Source organism: Ammospiza caudacuta, chromosome 5 (genome assembly GCF_027887145.1).
Source record: "Ammospiza caudacuta isolate bAmmCau1 chromosome 5, bAmmCau1.pri, whole genome shotgun sequence".
Taxonomy (NCBI): domain Eukaryota; kingdom Metazoa; phylum Chordata; class Aves; order Passeriformes; family Passerellidae; genus Ammospiza; species Ammospiza caudacuta.
The window spans coordinates 40,250,577-40,267,971 of NC_080597.1; the positions used below are offsets into that span (position 1 = coordinate 40,250,577).

A 17,395-nucleotide genomic window follows, 5' to 3' on the forward strand; every position below is an offset into this window, starting at 1 on the left:
GTTTGATACTTCTACAAGTCCAAGAAAGCCTCAGAAACACCTTCATTACAACAATTTCTATATGCCAATCAAGCCTTCCAACTTAAGATTTTATTTTTTAATCTTTTAATATTTTATTTTTCCAATCACTTGTTCATAACAAAGCACTGAAGAAAAAAAAAAAAAAGAATGCTACAATTATGTCAGAAAACCAGAACTTGACAAAGAGGGGTCTGATGTTTAGTGAAAGGAAAATATGTGCTAGAAAGCTAAGGTTTTGGGCAACAGGAGAAGGACTTAGTAATACTGAAATTTAATGCATAAAATCAATAGTCATAAAAGCAAAAAAGGCTGGTGGCAATACATTTTTTAGTTTTAAGTACTGTTAACAATATTTAGCAGCTCACTTCAGGAACTTATCCCAGTACACTTTCAAAGGTAGGAAAAAAATTTATCAACAATTTCACTAGTGTCAGTACTTGCAAGTTACAGTGATACATCATCTGCATGGGTACAGCAATGATAGTTGGTTTGGCTCTGGCACATTCACTACATTTGCATCATCCATGAACTTCAGTGGATCTTTGGAATGAATGAGAACAAGGCCCCTTCTGCAATAATCAAACTATGCCAATTAATAGCTGTGATTTTTGTCATCTAGCCTCATTAACCGAAACAGAGCAATGCACGAAAGGGTTAAGCTCTCCAGTATTCCCAAGTTCAGATTCCCTAGACATTTCTGAGTATATAAACACCATCACCCTGAAACACCAGAGAAATGAAGCGTTAATAGCAATCAAATCATGTGATACACAGCTATTTCTGCAGCTGACATGTGCTCTTTTAGTGGATGCATCTTGCTGTGCCATTCAGTATTGGGACTGCTGGGGAATTAGATGTAAGCTGGTCTATAGTATATTGAATTCTGTACTACAAAAACCCCATGAAACATACAATTCAAATATAGTTTTTGCAACGACAAAAAGAGTGCTTGATGCTTTGCATATACACATAGTATTTTATACATTGGGGCCCCCCCCTGTCTGAATAATATCATAGATGAGAATGCTGAGGACAGTATTAGAACTTCAGCACAGAGTATGAAGTTATGAATCGCTTTCATTTTTGCAGTCTCAGCCCTAAACCTCAAGTAAAGATTCAACTACCCATCTGGAAGTCTAAAGTCTACTAATATATTCAGGAAAGGCAGAATTTTGAGAATACTGAAAGTTAAGCTGTTTTTCCTTTAACAAAGAGAATGAAAACATAGCAAAATTTACTGCTCTGGATAGCATTAAGAAGTTCTAGTTGAAAAAGATTTAAAAATAGTCTGAATAAAGTAATATGACAACAAATAAAATTTTCACTTGCTTAAATCTATTAGTAACTAGTTCCACTAAGCAAACCACCTCCACCTCATTAGATGCTATATAATTCCATCTGCCCAGCTGTTTTTTTGTGTGCATCTCAGCCTGGTATGCAAATGCCACGGTGCTACATGGGTGACAAAGATGATGAAGGGACTCGAACATCTCTCCTTCAAGTTTAGGCTGGGAGAGTTGGGCCAATTCAGCCTCCAGAAAAGATGACTGAGAGGGCACCTCACCAATGTATACAAGTATCGAGAGGGAGGGTGTGAAGTCAGGCTTTTGTCAGTGGTGCCCGCAATCGGGTAAGAGACAACAGGAAGACCCTGTTGCACATGAAGTTCCACCCAAATATGGGGAAGAGCTCCTTTACTGTGTGAGTGACTGAGAACTGCAACAAATTGCACAGAGAGGTTATAAAGTCTCCATCACTTGAGATACGAAAAAACATGTGGATGAATGCATGTTCAATGTGTTGTGAGATGACCCTGCTTGAGCAGGGGGGTTGGACCAGATGACCCACTGTGGTCCCTTCCAACCTAGCACATTCTGTGATTCTGCAGATGAGCTCATTCCACCTTCACAAAAGGTTTCATGCAGCTCTTCCAAGTCCTGTTTTAAGCCAGGAAACTTTTGCAGGTAAAGCTTGCTTCAGAGTATTTTTTGTGACAGGCTTACTTACAGCCAATTTCCCAGGCTCCAGCTTGCAGCATGGAGAACCTTTGGTGGGCAGCTGCTATAGCTGATCCCTTGGGACCATGGCAGGAATTATACTCTCATCTAGTGAGCCTCAGATGCTGTAAGAGAGCCTGGGGCCAACCACAGCTGTTGGAAATTACTGCAGCCCTCAGGCTTTTTTAAAATTTAATTTATACAAGGAGTCAGCCACAGGGCTGATAGCTCAAAAGTGGGTGTGCACTTGCCTACATCTTGCCTTGCACTAAGCTAGCCCTAAATACACAGGAGAATTGGAGTCTTAAGCTATACTAATATTTTGCCAAAGAACAATTCACCATAAGAATATGCAAAGCTAATGCGGAATACATGTAACAATCTGTGAAAAGTGTGATGCCACCACGTTCTGTTGTATTAGTTATGTTACATATTTATGGCTTCAGCCTATTAGTTTTACTACCAAAAAAAAAAAAAAGCATTCTGATTAAAAAGAAGAATGCCTGCCTTGCCATATTTCCAGCTGTATAATGTTGAACTCATTGAGGGAAAATGTAAAAAGAAGAGTATTTACTGTTTTGACAGCAGCTTGTTCTGCTACATATATAACAAAAAAATACAGGTTCCTGGACTGGTATTTATTTGATCCCTATGTCACAAATCATAAACAGCAACAAAAAATTTTAGAGAATTTTAGTGTGTCATTAATCTTCAATTCAAAGGGCAACCTTAATATTTCTGCAAGGAATGTGAACTGCATGCCCTCAAGAAATATTGACAACCTGTCTGTATGTTTAAAGAAGTGGAATTAAAAGATCTATTCCGCCCCCACTTCCAGCACAAATGCATTACTTGAAGCTGCACACAATTAACTGCTTTCTGTGTGTTCCATTGGGCTTGGCTTTAGCTGCTCATTACATGAAACCTGTCCCCACCTTGTGGTGATTTTGAGACAGAGTGAAACCAGCCTATGAAAAAGATTTGTTATTTCTATATACTAAATTTTAAGAGAAGTCTGTCTTCTGTTTTGGGCTTAACCCCTTATTCCTGAGATGCATAGTCAGATTCCAGTGAAAAGAGTTCTGCATTCTGCTTGAGAACTCAGTGCTTCAGAGCTCAACCTCCACTGTAAAACCACAGCAGAAACACAACACCCTCAGATATTTAATGCAAAAAGAGAAACTTCTATCATAACACAGCAAGAACATGATGACTGAATGGACATTTTCAAATCCACTTTTCATAGGCTGTTGAAAATATAAAGGACATGCGAAGAGTTGCACTTGGGCCCAGTACATAACCAATCTCCTTTGTCTTCTCATCTGTGACCTTAACTGTGTTCTATGCTGCTGGAGAAGACAACCTCTTAACAACAGCTCCTCCACTGCAGCAAAATTACTCACGATAATCTAAATATTCTGTTATAGGCAGGTGTCCAGATTATCCACTTTTAGCCAGGCACAATAAAAAAGGTTAGTAGAAAATGTGAGTTGCAAAGGGCTGCTATAAGAATGTTTGAAGGATTGGGAGGTCTATCTAGTGAGATTAAAAGAATTCAGCTTGTTCAACTCTCCCTTTGTAGGTGTCCATGAGAAAGTAGCTACCCCTTATCAGCACAAGAGGAGAACGCCACCAGGAATAACTGGAAAAATAGGGGCACCAGAAGAAACATACACAAACTAGCTACAAATATACATACTGGCCAGAGATGAACAATTTGCATCAGCATCATCACACCATAGAGCTCCAGGACAGAGTTTCACAGAGTTCATACCGGCAAAATAACCAAATACTGTTAAAACTGAGTTTGGAGAAAACAGAAACACCATCTTATATCACTAAATTATATTGAGAAGCTGGATATACAACTCCATGACATAGAGACCTTCATCAGTGTTCCAATATACTGTTTCTAAGATCTAAGGGATAAAGATTTGTTTAAAGAATGTGTGAATTAGAACATTATTTCTTTGCTGTACTCAAAATGTACTGTTTTTAATCTTATTAGCAATCTGAGTAATTATTTCATTAAAACAGTCTAATTTTCCTCATTTTATTTTTATCTTTATGTTATTAAATCAGAGGCAGATAAATCTGACATGTCTGAAAAGCATGCATGTTCTTTGAAATTGATCTGTAAGCTGCAGAGTCCAGCAAAAAAAAGAAAAAAAAAAAAAAACAAAAACAAAAACCAAAAAGCATTGCACTAAAGCTCCACAGACAAGTTTCAGCTAATGGCTTGTTTAATGCCCTGGTGCATTCTGTGTTTCAGACCTGACCAGATCTACACACAGTTACCTGTACCACACAATGGATCGGGTCTGTTGTCAAACGCTGCTCTGCATCACAAAGAGCAAACCTGCATTTGCTCAGGGGAGCCAGGTTTCTTACTGAGTGAACTACTCCCTAAGCAACGTTCAAAGGAGATCATATAAATGAGAGACTAAATAATGGAATACGAAATAAGAGTATTTAGTATTATATCACTTCTTTTGGATCACTTTCAGGTCTCCTTTAACTCTGTGACTACATATCCATTCCCCACTGTGAATGAGGGACCGTGTTACACAGGAATGGATTACAAGTACTACCTATAACTGGATTTAAAAAAAAAATCTTATGCTGTATGTATTTTCTGAGGTCTCTTTATTGCACATAGAGAAAGGTGTACAGCGGGGAACAGAACAACAGTGGTCTGTCCTTAAACAGGTTTGATGGTCCCAATATCTAACAGCTATTTAATTAGCACAAGTCACCTGTTTTAGAAATTAGGGTATATGTACTGTGCATGTATTCAAAAAAAGCTGGTAAAGTGATCTTGCTCCAAGCATCTGCATCAGAAGTAAAAATTAAATATAAGGTCTAATTTTGACGTACTATAGGGAAACAAGCAGTTTCTTATTGTATGGTAGCACTATTTTTAAAAAAGATGGGGTTTATATTATCTTATATTATTACTATTATAAAGGTTGAAGTCTGTTTCTAAACAAATTCTTCAAAAATCTCAAGTTACAGAACATTCTAAAATACTTTAAAAAATATCAAAGAAGTACCTGGAAATCCCATCGTAATATTAAAAAATTAGTCACTATAGTAACTAAGTTTAAAACATAGCATAGTATGGTTGTTTTCTATTTAGTAAAAGTAGAGCACAGCATACTCAAATACAAGTTCTTCTGTTCTTTCAGGATATTATGAAAGAATTTCAGTTTGCTACCCTTGCATTCACAGCAGTCATTTTCTCTAATGAACTTATGCTTTATACCCTAAAACAAACTTGTATTTATCTTTGATTATCATGTAAAATTAATTTTTCTTCATCTATTCTGCTGTTTTGATAGGGAAAAAAACCCACATAGAAACATATCAAATACAGTAGTCTGTAGATAGGCAGCATTACTTTTTCTATTTTCTGTAAAATTAATTGATTGACTTTACAAAAAAAGCCACTCCTTATTCTCTTGCAAGTGGTGACTTCAGTAAAAACCTCATCGAGGTTCTCATTCTCTGCTGTAAAAAATGGGGAAGTAAAGAAATACATCATGCAAAAAGTCACGTATTACATGTACAATGCAATGCAAGTCTTAGCAGTCAAAAGACAGTTTCCAAGTAATGAGCTAAGAATATTATTATGTACATTCATGTCTCACCTTGAATCATTTCATTCTCACATATTCCAGTAGCAAACATGTCAACATTATGAAGCAATTTGAAAACCTAAACTGCTGTACATACCTTCACTCAAGTAGCCACATCTCCTGCTTCATAACTTCACTATCGTATTTGTGAATTACACAGTGTGTGCTCAGTTTTCACACTGATCTTTTTCTAGTTTTAGACTGGATGTCTTGACACAAACAACTCCTTGATAAAATTAAACCCACTACAGAACTACGTGAAACATTCTATCCTGATAGTAAAAATAAAGGAATAATTATTGAAAGGATGGTTTTATATCTTCAGATACAGCTAGGGGCAAAGCATGGTCATCAGAGTTTTGTAAAAAAAATCTGGATAGCTGCCTGTTGCTTGGATGAAGAACATTCATTGCATACTTGTTCCTCCCACAGACCCCAAGGATGCAAACGGGTACTATGTATATTGTATCATATTCAACTTGGTTCTAACCCAGAGATATGAATAAAATGCTGTTCATTACACAAAGGGAAAAAGAAGGGGAGGAAGGGGATGGATTAGTTACACAACTCGGAAAGCTGCATTTCTGCACTGTTCTTTTTGAGATAAAGCCTGAAGAGGCACATTTTCCAGGAAAACAGGGTGAGAGAAATGGAAAGACTCAGGGTGCTCAGCTCATTGTCGCAATGGCTGCTTCAAATCCCTGCAAAATTTCATTTCACTTGCAATCCTTTAGTCAGTATTATACACACACTAGGTCAGGTTCTGAAAGAATCGATACATGTAACATTCTGATGCAAATACAATGTTCTGATTCTTCTCCATTAGAGGCTAAGATGCCAAGTCCCCTGAAAATGATGGCAGTACTCCTTCGGGTAAGAGAAGACTTTTATATGGAATAAAACAACAGGCATCCAATACAGATTAACTTTTACTTTGTAAAAGTCACCCTGTGATATTTTCATCAATTGTAACATCTGGAAAGTTTTTGTATCTGAACTTAAATCCCAACTGAAGCAGAAGTCCTAATTCAGGCCCCAATTCCCATAGGTATTCCTTACCAAGTCTAAATACTACATTCTCTTCTTTGACCCTTGTGGAAAGTTCTTTTTTTTCCTTCTTGTGTGTTACGGAGAGTAAACTCAGTAACTTTAATCCCTTACCTTTTTCATTTCCGTTTGCATATTGTGGAGGCTTGTTTTTGTCAATGCTGTTAAAGCTCTGACTTCTCCGATTTAAATTGGAAGCTCCCTGGACTTTGGTACTGCTGCCTGCAGCTGGCACCCTTGAGGGTCCTGGAAGCCTGGAATGGTGACAAAATCAGTGAGGAACCAGTGAGAAATCTGTTAATTTTATGTAATACAACATATAGCAGAGACAGTGTGCAAATATCAGACCACAATTTCAAACCAACTAAACCCAAGGAATTCAGGAAGCAACAACAGACAGGAGGATTCAAATTAGTCAGACTCCACAAATGAAAATTTAAACTTATCCTTATGCACACAAAAGGGAAAAAGATGCTTTCTAGAGTCACAGGACATGTAAGAAGAGGCTTTGCATTTGCCATTAACAATGCTAAAACAGATTCACCCTAACAAATATTAAAGTGCAGTATCAACCTTTACTAATATGTCACTTTTGGAGAGTAAATATTAAATAAATAGATTAAAAAGCACAGCAATACATAGTCAAGAAATATGTTGTATCATTAAATTTTTCACAGTTGTGTTTAGCATAAAAGCTGACTTTTTAGTTATCTTCTTCAGTTATTTTTCAGAAGGCTATTGACTAAAATACTTCCTCCTTATTATTTTAAATGAAAAAAATTGTAAATATGTATTTTATCTAGATGATACAGATTCATTTATACCTTTTAGTTAGAAGTATATAATGTAGACTATACAGTTCATTTCTTAGTATTTGCTGCCACCATCTGAACCTTACTATGGGGCTATACTGGGGAAAAAAAATGTAGATTCTTGTTGTTTCTGGTATGTGTAAGCCTGCATCTTTTTAAATTTGTTTTGTGCTGTAAGATTCCTCAATACGTGCCAACTCCAAACTTTCTGAAGCACCTTTGTAGGCACACCCATTCCTTTCTAGTTTTGTTACGTCTTACATAAAATTATTTGCTCAAATCAGTCATAGGATTTTGCCATAGAACAGCATATCTCTTCTGCTTCTTGCTTATTGGAATGATATTAATAATAGCAGTGCAAATTCTACCAAAATTATCAAATTCTGTTAGTTTATTATTATCATAAAGGAGTAGCATTAGAAGGAAGGAAAAAAAATCACATTACAAAAAATTACAAAACATTTAATTTTTTCAAAACTTTTTTGTTTGTTTAATACACTAGCATACAGAAATGTTCAAATAACTTAATTTTCATTTGCAAACATTTGTAAACAACTCCATAGTCGCTTTACCAGATTAACCTCAGAGAACAAATCCATTGGTTATTTTCATGGCTCGTTCTGGCTGCCAGCCTGCCCTGCTAGTCTCTGTGCCGAGCCCAGAGCAGACTGTCTCCGCTCTGCAGCGGTGCGCGTGCTAACCTTTGCCATGACCCGTGAATTCAAGTGATCTTCTGCTCCCTGAGGAATGCACTAAACAAACTTAAAAATCCATTTGCTCCTTCTCATTACCCTAATTTGACAGGCAGTAAGAGCTCTGAGACCGTTTGTCAGAGGTAATGACAAAAGCAATGAAAAGGCATGTGCAACACTAGAAACTCATCTGTTCTGTTAAAATACAAAATAGTTCTGCATGTATTCTGTAGGCCAGAATTCAAGAACTTGCCACAATAAGCACATTATGCATGAGGTCATTTTCCCTACACAATTTCCAGTTTACCTCATCTGCTGACTTTCTTAATTGAATTCAGGTTTTAAATTGCTCTTGCAGAATCATGTTAAGCAGCTAAGGAAATGCAAAGAAGAGTATAACAAATAAGGGACAAGTCACATACCTCTGAACAGGCTTCGGAAACACTGCCACAGATTTAAAGTATTAGACAGTAGGACTGTTAACTTTGACAAGTTGAATGTGGACAAGACAGGAGCATCAGCAATAAGGAAAACAAAGACCTATAAATGCAGGTGCAAAGCGACTGGACCGTGGTATAGCTCATTTCAACTTATCACCAGCAACACACATTGTGTTAGTGTTCCATACCGCAAAACACAATCTTTATTGGAGATTATTCAACTTAGAGTTCATTGGTCTCACCAATGAACTGTAATGCAAAGGCATAATTAATGAACACATTAATTATCCCCCCACAAAAAAGAAAAAAAAAAAAGCTAGAAAAAAAAAGTAAGCTTTAGACCTCAGCTTCTTTCTTCTATAATCTGGTTTGTAGATTTTAGTGCTCATGGAAATGACAGACTAAAAGTACTGATGAAATCTGAAGCAAATCAGTTCCTACACACAGCTCTGTCAAATTCACTGCCAAAACAAAGCCTCTCATTCATGGGGACTGTGTGCAGGCTATTCTTGATGGAGCAGAAGTCTTGGAAGTCATTCTTTTTTTCTGCTCTATTTTGCTTCTGTGTAAACTTGACTCTGTGAACTCAGACTTTCAGGTGGGTTAGCTATATATACAAAACATCTAGTGGGAACTGGGGTGGACTCCCAAACTTCTTTGCACTCATGACTAAAGTAAGGAATTGAGCCAGAAAGCACAGAGCACTAAAATCACCAACTAATCCCTCACATCCAATATTTTACATGCAGAATACAAAGATGCAGGATACATAACAACCAGAAATATTGCTAATATATAGTAGAAATCAGCCAATTGGCCAAAAGCCAATGAATACAAGGCTTTTCTGTGGCAAAGCTCATCATTCCAAAGCTTGCTCACATAACAAAAATTGCACATTGTTTAGTGTCTGCTTAAGTCCAAAGGATAAAATATCAATGGGCATATACTTGCTTGAGTATCACTAACAAGCAATAAATTAGAGATATTTAACTGACCTAGAAGCCTTTTTTTGACTGGTTGCAATTCCACTGTGATTAGACTGAGTTGCATATCTGGCTGTGAGACTGTATGAGAAGAAACAGAGAAATTGAATTAAAGAATTTCTTTGAATATGTATAGAAAGAACACACTTACCAGCAAATGATGAGTTAATGAATGCAAATCGAACACGGATAAAAAATGCAAATTAACTGGCAACAATATGAAACAATGTAAACATGCAGATTTTTATGAGAGGCAATGAACAGGTTATGAAATAATGGATATTGTTATAAAGTGTCTCATTTGCTAGAAATTATCTTATCAATAGAAAAAGTGAGCAAATTTCCACAGTGACTGAATTCCTGAAGTATAGCTCAATTCACACAGAATGTGAACTTCAAAACATTGTGCTGCCTTTTTTTCCCCCATGAAATGGACTAAGCACAAGTACACCCCTACTGGTCTCTCCAGCAACCTGACTGGATTCTCAGAAGGGCTCTTAAGAACACATCTGCTCTAACAAATTCAATGTGGGCTCAGAAAAAATCCCACTAAAGCAAAGTCACCTTCCTGACAGTAGAGCTATATGGAAGAAGCACCCTGTCACAAATTTTATTACTATTGCAGCACAGGTCATGTATGCAATGACCCAGGCAATGACACAGAGGCTGCATTAAGGAAGTCCAGACATGTGCTTAGACTCACTGTGGAATTCATAGGGAATGCACCTTTGTCTGTTAAGGCATCCAAGTAGCATTTCTGCAACAGAAAACATTCTATGCTACAGGGCTAAAAGCTCTATGTTCCTTTTGACACCCAACAACCTGGCATAATTAGATAGCAAATTACTTCCTCTAATCTTTTAGATATTTGCATAGGGGATATGTCAAATGTGTGGCCAAGGTACAGCTTTCTGTCAGGTAATTTCAGTTTTCATGGACAGGTGCATCCTTTGGCATCCACACACTCTAAGGCTGCAGAGAGGTGCCTAAGCCAGGTGCTACCACATCATCAAATTCCTTGAATTGTTAGGGAAGTCATGGACAACTGAGGAAACAGAAACTCTGATAGTCACAGATTTCATTTGTTTCTCAGAGTTCTGCATCTTCCAGCAATTCTTCTGAGTAGCAGCAGAAACCAGTGCTCTAGTCCCAGCTTTATAGACTAGCAGAACTTTTAAGAAGCACCTGGTGGTGTTGAGTCTACCAGAAGAGTGTTAAGCAATTTGTGCCAGGCCACTGAAGAGCCAGACCTGAGTGTAAACCAGATGGGAGAAGCTGTCTGACAAGAAAGGTCTTCCCTTCCTTAGCAGTGCAGTGCTGAAAAGGGGTGAGAAGGCACAAACCAAGGGACAATGTGAGACTGCAATGAGATGCAAGATTATTGCTACTTTACTAAGTTAAACCCCAACAAAGGGTTTCAGCTCCCTCTGTTCCTGCCAATTAAAAATGGCACATTTACATATGATGTAATATATGTATTTGCATTTGAATATAAGTAATAAGAATACTTCAGGGTAGAAAGGAATCATTCAATATGTAAAAGCATCATTCAATTCTCTGACATATATCTTCAGAGCAACACTGACAAATTGCTTTTTTGTATGACCATAGCTTCTGTGGGTATTATAATATCACTTATAATAATGTAATATATTACTTATAATAATACCAAAATAATTCCATAATAATCACACTTTATATATTTTTTTTCAATCTAGTTTTTAGTACATTGAATTATATTTCACTTACGGCTACATTTCTTAATAATGTCTGGACTTATGATGCAAATGTGACATAGGTTGTTTTACTGAATTTGCTACATTTGTGCCTGGCATTATAGTCCATCCTTTGATGAGATCTTTCTCTCGTGTTTTTTTTCCAACGTACTTAAAGTGAAGGAATCTAGAAATGAATCGCTGGTTATCTGCGTTGACTAAAATAAGGGATTTGTGAGAAAAATTGTTGTCACATAAAACCTTTGTGCATTTATGCTGTAAAAGGTGGAATGATACACAGTACAATCAACACAGAATGTAAGATGGGAAAAATGAGTGAGTAGGCTGCAGTGCGTTAGTGTATCATAGCATTTCTACCTCAAACAATACATTCAAGAGTAAACTGAAAGATCAAACCCCTTAATCTCAGTGGTCTTAAACTACCCCACATACTTTTAATAGCAATAAATATATAAAATACCTATCTGATAATGCTTGCAAGAATGCTTCCCTTCTGTGGCTGTTATTTGGGATTCTATCCACTAGCAAATTCATGAAACATTAGCCTATAGACTACTTTAAAACTTTCCAGACAGGCTTGACAGGAATTGATGAAAGTGTCAATGTCAGTAAAACATGATTTGTAAAGCATGATTTCCACTGTGACTGATTAAATTTATTTCCCAAAGTAATGTGACAAGAGAGAGGCAAAAAGAGAATTTAACTCATAAAGCAGCTGTATCAAGTTCTAATGACTTTAGGTTTTCCTTGTTTATTAGCTCTGGATGTGCTGAGCCCATGAAAGCTTTCCATGGATGCATGTCCCAGTTGCTGGCCCACTTTCATGGATGTGAACTGCAATGCTGTTTGAGACTAGACTTTAGCCTACCCACTCTTCTAAATGTATGAACAAATACTTATATACTGCCCTCTACCCTACCAGGTAATTGTCTGTGGGTAGTATCTCTCAGTCAGGAAAATAAACCCATTTTGCTTATAACAGTTAATTTTAATGCTTAAAAGTCCACATCATGATATAAAAAGTGTGTGTCTGTAATAAAGCAGTAAATGGATCTTAACATATCAGACAGTGCCAGTTTAATGCTACAGCATTCAGGACAAGGAAGTATTTACTTGTCAGAGGGCTGAAAAGGGGGATTTTTAAGGCTTCTTGTTCTCAGCTGTTTACTACCATTTCTCAGGGTCTACAAGACCCTTTCCACTATTATAATACTCATATCAACAATCATCTACATCATGTACACAGGAGCAGAAATGATGCTTAACTTTCCTCTCCAAATAACACACAGGGGAAGTGAAGTAAATGCTGTCCAAATCAGGTAAAATGGCATATAAGCATCTGAAATCTCAGAAATAATCTAGACTCTACAAAAATAATATGGACTCTGTCTTCCAGCAATATTTTGATTTACAAACCAGGGAAACAGTAGTCAACACAGCAGATATGAAATGGTGACAATTGGGAAATTTCATTTGCTGTGAGAAAATGGAATAAACATCCTGAGACTGCCCAGAAAGGCAGTTCAGCACAGAGGTAGCTGGGAAGAAAGAACAGTGGTGGTGCTGATGCCTGAGGTGCTGATGGAGAACGCCAGGTGTGTATTGTGCTGAGTGGCTGCACGGTGCCAGGCCTCTGCACCATGCTCCATCAGGATGGGGAGCTGACAGGGGTCATTCATTTGCAGGCATGGCACAGTTATGGAAAGGTCCTAAAAGGTGTAGAGGAGACTAGGAAATCAATGTAGGCTACAATATTAAATGAGTTTATGTGGCACTTAGGGACAGGTTCTACTGGTGGACTTGGCAGTGCTGGGTTAGCAGCTGGACCTGATTAACTTAGAGGTCTTTTCCAACCTAAATCATTCTATGATTCTATGCAGAAAGATGGCAACAGATTGATTGACACTGGACTAAACTACCAGAAACTACCAGAAACTATTTTGTTGCCATATAATATGCCGGAAAAGAAGCAGGCCCTTGAAAGTGGGTTAACACATAAAGCTGAACCATGAACCTTCAATGAACCTGAAAAGAGCATAAATCAAGCTAAAAATATTTTAACCTCCATCTTCAAAAAGTAACCCATGCAGTGACACCCTGAATATAATATACTTTTTATTAAGTCCTCCAAAGGATCAATAGGATCATGTTACATCACACTGTCATTTTCCTATAATGTTAGGAGTCACATGGTGGTTCTAAAATGCCAGCTATGCACTATGTTCAAATCAGAAAAAGGGAAAGGGTTTTGCAGAACATAATCAAACTCTTTCTTCCTTACTGGCATACTTGAATTTTAATATGCTGTTGATCTTACAAAGTGCATTTAGTCTCTAGTCTGAATGCACCCCAGAGCTGTTCAAGACTTTTGTATTAGAACAATTCTCTGGAAAAGACTAGTTTAAAAAGCGTTTTTTCAATGTAAAAATTTGCCCAGAAGGTCTCAGTTGTCCTGTTCATCTTTTTTTAAAATAGTTTCTGTCTTAAATAAGAAAAAAAAAATTGTTTCTTAAATTTTTTCTATTTGGTTGCTCATCATCCTACTGGTTGAAAAGCACAAGAGATAACATTCTAAGGTATACCTGACCCCAAATTCCAAGTGTGCCTGGAAAGATGCCACAGGGAACAAAAGTTACCAAGCCCTCACCCTACCAAACAGTTTGGGAAGGTAGAAGGTGCCTGATTCCCCAAATGTATTTTCAAGAAACACTGAGGAAGAAACCAAAAAAACCTTAATTTTCTGTACAAACAATATTTTTCAGACATTTCTTTTCCCTTTTTTAGTCCAGCCTTGGTGAATTATTATATGGCCATATCCACACGTATGTATCTATATAACTACATATATCTATACCTTTACCAATTTGGTTTTTTATAAATAAATAAACAGTTAACATTTATATAAATGTTATTTATGAATGTGTATTTTATAGATAGAGGTATATTATCTACAGATAGAAGTAAATATAAAAATAAATATAATTAGATAAATATAGAGATAACTATATATATATAAATATAGAGATAAATATTATATATTTAACAAATAAATACACTTTTTTTTTTCATTCACAAGAGGAAATGTCTGTGGCTCAGGCAGTTCTAGCTCATACCCTGTCATCTGTTCTAAATTATTTGGACATTTCTCCCTTCCGCTCTTTGAACTTCTGGCATCTTATTCAAGCAGTCTGTCTCCAAATGATTCATGCTTGAAGGTACAAGCAAAATTATGTTTTCAATATTTTCCTATTGTTCACAACTCATAAACCAAAAGGCAGATAACCCAGTTTTGCATCAATATTTATGTTCCTGCAGAATACAGAGCCTTTTAATAAGAATGAATAAACAGTGACCATAGCTTTTCTGCTGCGGTCCCAGTATTGTAGTATAGGTATTTTGTGCAATTTAATGAAGGAGTACATGAACCACAACATTAAAGAAACAAAGTGGATCTCTAGCAGTAACAGTGTGTTGTGGTTCAGGACACTGTGCTACTTCACTACTGTGCTTAATACTAACCTGTAGCACATCTAAAATGCCATCTTTTAAACCTCATTATTTTTCTCTGAACAAATTAGACAAGTGGATTACAGTGTGCTGCCAGAACTAGGATTAGGTCCTTAGGGACCAACTGTACCATTGTATGACCTTATCTCCATATCATTTATGATCTTATACTAGAATAGAATTATATCAGAGTATCTGCACAGAATCATATGCCACCATTCTACTTCACAGTTTGATACAACAAAACTGTAATAAAGTTTTTTCCTAGAGGAAATGGAAATGGAGATGACAAAAATGCTGATGCTTTTACTTCTTCAAATGTATTCTAATTATCTCTTGAATCTTTGCACAGATTTTCAGAAAGTCCACATTCATAACACATCCTAATGTATGGCTGGGATTGCTATAAACCTGCATCAGTCAAAAAATTATCACATGGTTAACTGTTTCTATTGACAGTAGTAAAATACATTTGTAAGCATTTTGTTCAGTCTCCCCATTGACTTGCAACCTCCAATGTTCACAAGATGTCAGAATTAAACTGGTGGCAGGCCCTGGAAAGTAATAAATGTATTGACATTTGCATCAGATTTCATTTTCAGAGAATGAGAAGGTCTAATGAATCTCAGTAGAAAGTGAGTGTAGAGCAACAAAGAATGTCTGAAGGGAAAATAACTTAATTATAAAGCTTCTATTCCTTCAGAAAGAAATACATAAAAGATTGGATTCAAGTGCTACAAGGATGAATGGAATGCTTGCCGTTAAATTCTACATGATCTGGGTTAGCAACAGTGAAAATTATGGCCCAAGTGCATTAAAAACTGACATATAAATAGTAATGAGTGGCAAGGGTGACACAGGCCAGACAATGAGAATATCTGAAATGTACAAAATGAAAAATTTCACTAAACTGATTTAAAACACTCTTTTGAAAACTGCAAGAACAGATAATGAGAAAAGATGACAGATGCATTTTGAACTGCAAACAGCAGAAATGGAGGGAAAAATGTTGTTCTTGAACAGAGGTAACTTATAAACAGAAGAACCCAGGGTAACTGCATGCCACAGGTTCCTAAACAGTGTTCAGACATACATCAGGTACTTTGTAAGGAGAAAAAAGCCTGTGCAACAAACAAAAGGAGATACCAATCACTAAAGAACAAGTTTGTAGGATACAGCACACAGAAATAGCTAAGAAGGTAAAAGACTCAAGCAGTTTATGAAGGACTGGTGGTGAAACGGTCAATAGAGGATGAACAGTTTAAAAAAATCTGAAATGCTATTGAGAGACTAAAAACGCTTTTTAATTTACATTTTTTATTTTCTCTCTAGGCATGCAATAGTCTGCTAGAGTGCTGTATTATAACTACAGAAAAGATCATTTATTTTAGAACCTGAATGTGTTTCACTTTGAAACACCTTTTCCCTCATTATTTTAAACTGAAAAAATATTATTAGGTATCTTCTTAGAAGGATGGGCTACATGGAAGAAGTATATGAGAAGTATATTCTTACTAATGCTTTGTTCTATCTTTTCTGCATGAAGGTTATTAGACAGGTTAGTCATTTGCCACTGAGACACACTAAATGCTTTATTTACTTGGACTTCAGGAAAATATAATGAAAAAACTTCCTTTCTGAAGTTTCTGTGATGTGGAACCTTGAGGACTGTAATGACTGTATCTTTGGGGAGCAGAAAAAAATGGAGCCACAGCTGATTTGCAAGGTAAAATAAAAGGTTAAAGTAAAATTAAATACCTAAGGGCCATTTAAAGGTCAGCTTCCTGCAGATCCTGGAACAATCACATACAGCAACTCATTCTGCATTATCTCCCAGACATGTAAAAATACATCAGATTAGATTAATAGCACTTAGACACTTACTAGCAAAAAGCAAACAGAAAGAAGAAATATTTTCTTAATTTTTCTTCCCTTCAGATTTGGTAATGATTCCACAGTGGGAAAAGCAGGAACTACCTGCCTCTTTCCTTTCACCAAAACCGAGTGGCTAGCACTGGCATGAGCTAAGGACAGCAAAGGGACTTGTTTCATCCCTTTCCTATATATCAACCAAGAAACACACACAACTATGTACATCTTCCATTTTCCAGCCTATGTCAGTGCAACACTTGGTGTAGACTGCTGTAACCATATTTTAAACCTTCAGAATATTTAAATGAAGGCCTTTTTCTAAACAGAGTGATGTAATCACGACTGCCATGCAGATTTCCACCATTCTGACTTGGATCTATTTCAATTCATAATCATAAGCACTGCATTTTCATTACTGTATTTCACAAAGCACAAGCTCTGCATCCAACAGGCTTAATTTCTTCCCTAGTACTTCTGAGCAGCAGGCAACATGAAACCCTGTTCCTTACAGTAGTTATATATGCAACTGCCTGCACCAATCAGCTACCTAACTTTGTTTATATGCTCAGGAAAACCAGGGTGCACTTTTAATATAACAAATTTAACAAAATCCATCTGGACCTCAAGCTGTGCTCATCATTCTCTTCATG

At 36.6% G+C, this 17,395-nt stretch overlaps 1 protein-coding gene across 1 annotated transcript in view; it reads right to left on the minus strand.

Moving 5' to 3' along the window:
- The window catches only part of NAV3 (neuron navigator 3), a 251,512-nt gene that overhangs the window by 129,944 nt on the left and 104,173 nt on the right, over nt 1-17,395 (minus strand). The window contains exons 6-7 of the mRNA XM_058806115.1: nt 9,643-9,711; nt 6,818-6,957 (exon numbers count right to left, since the gene is read on the minus strand). Coding sequence (XP_058662098.1) covers nt 6,818-6,957; nt 9,643-9,711 — 209 coding nt within the window. The remainder of the gene's footprint in view (nt 1-6,817; nt 6,958-9,642; nt 9,712-17,395) is intronic.